Source organism: Hipposideros armiger, unplaced genomic scaffold (assembly GCF_001890085.2).
Source record: "Hipposideros armiger isolate ML-2016 unplaced genomic scaffold, ASM189008v1 scaffold_417, whole genome shotgun sequence".
In the NCBI taxonomy this organism is placed as follows: Eukaryota; Metazoa; Chordata; class Mammalia; order Chiroptera; family Hipposideridae; genus Hipposideros; species Hipposideros armiger.
The window spans coordinates 147,504-153,257 of record NW_017731767.1 but is presented as its reverse complement, the minus strand read 5'-3'; the positions used below and the strand labels follow the sequence as shown (position 1 = coordinate 153,257).

Here is a 5,754-nt window from a genome sequence, read left to right as displayed (position 1 = left end):
GGCTCAAATGGAATAGGGACCCTATCTTTCTCCCTTGCTAGACTTGTGTTCCCTGACAATTTTACCTGAACCCAAAGGCCTCAGTTGATATGAAGTTTGCTCAAGTGCAAGTGACTATATATTTTAACTGAGGTACTTTATATAGAAAACAATGTCCCATATGCCACAGGAAATACTTCCACGTTTAGGTAAGAACTATTATGATTACCAAAGACAGAACTTAGTACATTCTCTCACAGTATCCAATACATAGGAATATTTTCCTTCCTTGAATACCAATCACTTAACACAAGCCCAAATTGATTAAGACCTTTCGGGCACCCGCTTACTGTTACAATCCATTATCATTTACAGTTTGTGGTCATCCTTATCACGTTAATTCATTACACCCCTCTCTTTGAGTACAGGTGTGATCCTGGTAGTTTTGGCAAGAAGGCAGCAAGAAAACCATGATGTAAGTTTTTAATTAAGAATGAATGACAGGTTAGTTTATTGACAAACATTTTAACTATAGGAGAATAAAAAACTTGCCCGAGGGAAAAATACCACATGGTAACACTGATTCAAAATGTATAATGATTACTTGACAAAAATCACAAAATTGATCTAAAAATCCACAACTGCAATGGGATGTCTTAATATATATATCCTATCAGGAAGTGGAAAACATGTTAGTACACAAACTGTTTGAAACAGTTAATAAAACATTTATATGAAACATCTACAGAAGGGTTTGACAAAAAAAAATGAACACTTTTAAATCACATGCAAACATAATTGAAAATGTACTGAGGAGTTATGTTCAGCTGTGAGTAATCAGAAATATTCACAATTTGCCTGATAGGAGGAAGGTGCCAATTCTCACATGGAAGGACTGGGTCAGAGCAGTCACTGCTCAGTGCAGCAGAGGAACAACTCCAACATGGTTCTTTTGGACAGCACCACTGTAGATGTCATAGTGAAATCAGGAACACATGGTCACTAGCAATATTAACAGAACAAAGTGTTTACAAATTAGACTACATACAAATATAATCTAGACAAGAGGGGCTTCAGTGCTTCAGAGATCATTCTGAAACATGACAGTCCAAATTTGCTGCCTGGTGGACACATGAGGCTTGCAGGAAAATCCAAACTGTGACAGATTTTTGCTGTGGGACTTGTGGAGGCATCTGTGGAAACCTACAGCTCTGAGAAAATGGAAGTCATGTAGCTGGTGGTGATACTGAGGACACTCTTGACTGGCAGGGCAATGAATCAGGACAATGGGTTGGAAGCAAGTACACATGAAACATCTATGCATCTGTCTGTGTACTGTGGTTCAAAAACTAAGGCCTTCTTTATTTCTGCCTTTCCAAATCTCACACAAGTGAGGCTATTAATGAATTCTAACATGGGACCACAAAAAGAACAGAAAACGTTCTGGAAAATGTTAGGTCATAACATTACCCATGTTGCCATAACATATTCCAGGAGAGCCATCTTCAATTTTACATTTGATTGTCCTATCACAGGTCTCTTTTCTGTTTTGCAAATATAAAGGCTTAATGGGCTACCAAAGATAATGTTATTACACAACTGAATCAGTGTGTGTTAACACTTAGGAAAATAGCCAGAAATGTGATTAATCTCAGACTTGAAGCACTGTGAGAGCAGTGACCACTTTAGTTATGTTCACGGTTATATTTCTAGTGTCCAGCCTGGGCACATAATACTTGCTCAACAGAGGGATGGTAATACTACTGGTGGACTTTAATGATGATATCATTATATGATATATAATCATTCTAATTGTATTATGGGTAAAAGATACCTTAGATGGTGACATCAGAGTACTCTAGGAGACATTTAATGGATTGATGGGGGGAAAATGTTGCTTTGGTGCAGTTATTGTAGATGTTGAATTTAAATCTAAAATAATTAAATATTTTATGGCTGCTTTGTAAGTTTGAAGTTGATGTCAGTACAGGTTGCTTTTCTTAGTGTAAAGTCTATTACCCAAATCACAGTCCGAGGGAATAGCAAAGAGTAAAGGGAAAAGATGTAAATAGTAATTCAAAGATTATACTTTATGATGAACTTTTCATACTTACAAATTTATGCCAACCATCTATTAGTAAGGAAAATTTAAAAAGTCTCTTCTGATGAAAGAAAAAGAAAGTTTTTCTCATAAGAAAGGAAGAATATTTATAAGGGGTAAGAAATATCCAGTACCTGCCACACGAAGCAAATAGAAAAATCCCAACAAATACCAGTCATTATTCCCCTTAACTTATATAATTAAAAATTTATATAAAAATTAACCCTATTGGTATATTACATTTCAACTTACCCATGGATCCAACAGACTTCAAAATGGAAAGACAAAAATTTTATAAGCTGTTTAAGGAAAAACACTACCTACTAAAAGCTTATGTACTATTGCTTAGAGTACTTACAGAATTGTCTCAACTCAACGTTCATTTGCAAAAGTAACAAGCAGAATCTATAGTCCAGAGACTGAGTTTCAGAATGACCCATTGATAAAAACAATGTATTTTTAACTTTAAAAACATTTCTTTCATGTTGTGCAGTTTTTGGAGTATTATATGAATTAATTTGCATCAGCCTTTCCCCATATTACTTATATTTATGGCCCTTTCTCTCCAATGGAGTTTTCACATAACTTTGAGTATATTTGTTAAGACTGAAAACTTTCCTGTATTAATCAGTTACAATTTATCCAGTGTGCATTCTCATGACATGCTTATGTAAAGATGTGGGCCAATTGAAGGCCTTTCCACAATGCTTACACTGAAGAAGTTTCTCTCCAGTGTGAATTCTTTCATGGCTTCTAAATGAACTGGGCCGACTAAAGGCTTTCCCACATTCTTCACATTTATATGGTTTCTCTCCAGTGTGCACTCTCATGTGACCTCGAAAGGTTGTGCGATAAATGAAGGCTTTCCCACATTCCTTACATTCATAGGGTTTCTCTCCAGTGTGAGTTCTTTCATGTACTTGGACATAACTGGAACAACTGAAGGCTTTACCACATATTTTACATTCATAGGGTTTCTCTCCTGTGTGAGTTCTTTCATGTATTCGAAATGAACTGGGACAGTTGAATGCTTTCCCACATTCCTTACATTTATAAGGTCCATCTCCAGTGTGCGTCATCATGTGTCTTCGAAAGCTTGTGAGAGATACAAATGCTTTCCCACATTCCTCACATTTATAGGGTTTCTCGCCGGTATGAGTTCTTTCATGTATTTGCAAACCTAGAGCAGAACTGAAGGTTTTCCCACACTGTTTACATTCATAGGGTTTCTCTGCAGTGTGAGTCTTTTCATGTCTTCGAAAGGAAGTGGGACAACTGAGGGCTTTACCACATTGCTTACATATATAGGGTTTCTCTCCAGTGTGAGTTCTCACATGGACTTGAAAAGTGGTGAGCCAATGGAAGGCTTTTCCACATTCTTTACATTGATAGGGTTTCTCTCCAGTGTGAGTTCTTTCATGTGTTCGAAAGGAACTGGAACAACTGAAGGCCCTACCACATTGTTTACATTCATAGGGTTTTTCTCCAGTGTGAGATCTTTCATGTATTCGATATGAACTCGGGCAATTGAATGCTTTCCCACATTCCTTACATTTATAAGGTCCATCTCCAGTATGTGTTATCATGTGTCTTTGAAAGCTTCCAAGAGAAATGAAAGCTTTCCCACATTCCTTGCAGTCATAGGGTTTCTCTCCAGTATGAGTTCTTTCATGTTTTCGAAGAGAACTGGGACAACTGAAGGCTTTATTACACTTTTTACATTCATAGGGTTTTTCTCCAGTATGAGTCCTTTCATGACTTCGATAGGAACTGGGACAACTGAGGGCTTTACCACATTGCTTACATTCATAGGGTTTCTCTCCTGTGTGAGTTCTTTCATGTGTTTGGAAGGTTTGATGATATCTAAAGGCTTTCCCACATTGTTTACATTGATAGGGTTTCTCTCCAGTGTGAGTCCGTTCATGTTTGCGAACAGACTGGCGATACCTAAAGGATTTCCCACATTCCTTACATTTATAGGATTTCTCTACACTGTGATTTCTTTCATGTTTTTGAAAAGGTTGGAGATAACTGAAAGCTTTCCCACATAGCTTACATTTATAAAGCTTCTTTCCATATTCCTGATACTTGTGTGGTTTGGGCGCAGTGTGAGATCTCATGTGTCTATTAAGAGATGAACGACTCATGAAGACTTTTCCACACACATTGCACTCCCACGGTTTTACTTTAGTAGAAGTTTTCTTGTTCAGATTAACAATTGGGATATGGCTGAAGTTTTCTCCACATTGATTACCCTCTTTATTTTCACAGAGTCTCTTGACCATATGACTTCTGTAAAAAATCAGGAGTGATTAATGATTAAACATTAGAATATATGTACTTATGATTTATAGGGAAAGTAGGTTTTCTGAATTGTTTGAAACCCAATTCACTGAATGCTCTGAAATAAGGTTCGACCATAGCTATTATCAAAGTAGTGATATTACTGGGTTGTTGGAAAAGTCATGACACATTTTTGCAATGAAAAACACAGAAAAAAATACGTCATGACTTTTCCGCCAACCCAACAGTATATAGAGTTTCTGAATAATGTTTCCAGGTGAATTATTTTGAAAACACTGAACAACTATGTCATAATTAAGGAAACATTTTTTGGTAAAATCTTTCCAAAATTAAATAAATTTGAAGCTGGATTATTTTCTGTCTGCTTGTTTTAAAATTTTCATGACATATGAAGATTCCATTGTAGGGCACTGCTTTTTGTTGTGAGTGTAACTCACCTTAGGTTTCTTCTATGTTTTTTGTACTGATCTTCAATGTTATGGTCTTCCCATTTTCTCCCTAAAATGCAGACCCAGAAAAAAAAATCACAGAAGAATTATTACATTACTGGTCTATGATGAGCTCTGACCATGCCGGTTTATTTACCAAAGTGTTCCCATTCCCCATTCCAAATCAGAGAAAAACACTGACAGACAATAAACACTTCTTCTCTAAGTGACTAAATGAAGAAACGTCATCATCTTTACCTATCGAGGCCAGGTTCTTGAAGGTTTCCCGCATCACATCTCTGTAGAGTTTCTTCTGTGAAGGATCCAGTAAGGCCCACTCCTCCAGAGTGAAGTTTACAGCCACATCTTCAAAGGCCACTGAGTCCTAAAACATCACACATATGTACACAGGAAGACAGGTATGATGGACAGAACTGGGGATCTATAGTCAATTCATAAGAAGTTCACATATGATTCTGTGATCGCAAAATATTTATTCTATGATTTGGTAATCAGAATTCTTACTATACATAACCACTTCCTCAAATTTAATAACATCATGAAAATGTGAAAATTCTTTCTATGTTTTAACTATGATCACTTAAAGTCTTACTGTTCTCTAATGGTAGGGTCCAGAGCATATTGGAGAAATGAGAGAAATGCTATAGAAATGAAAGAAGTATTTCCATTTTAAGACCATCAATTCTTTGTAAGAAAAATCTTTCCTCTCCTTCCTTGTTACCCACTATATCAAGCAGCACTCCATGATGTGTGAGATTTCAAAGAATAAAAACTCAGTGAAGAGCTGGAAGCTTTTTATTTTATTTTATTTTATTTTATTTTTTATTTTTTTTAGCTGAGCCATCCCGCCACCTGTTGGCAGCTCACGGCTGCTCAGCTCGGGCTGACTCGAACCGCTGTTGCTCAGAGCTCAAACTCTTG

The 5,754-nt window shown here is 36.6% G+C and overlaps 1 protein-coding gene across 1 annotated transcript in view; it reads right to left on the bottom strand.

The window, feature by feature from the left end:
* Positions 1-454: 454 nt before the first annotated feature.
* LOC109394222 (zinc finger protein 791-like) overlaps positions 455-5,754 on the bottom strand; it is a 29,507-nt gene continuing 24,207 nt past the window's right edge. The window contains exons 2-4 of the mRNA XM_019664100.1: positions 5,071-5,197; positions 4,822-4,882; positions 455-4,372 (exon numbers count right to left, since the gene is read on the bottom strand). Coding sequence (XP_019519645.1) covers positions 2,719-4,372; positions 4,822-4,882; positions 5,071-5,197 — 1,842 coding nt within the window. The 3' untranslated portion in view covers positions 455-2,718. The remainder of the gene's footprint in view (positions 4,373-4,821; positions 4,883-5,070; positions 5,198-5,754) is intronic.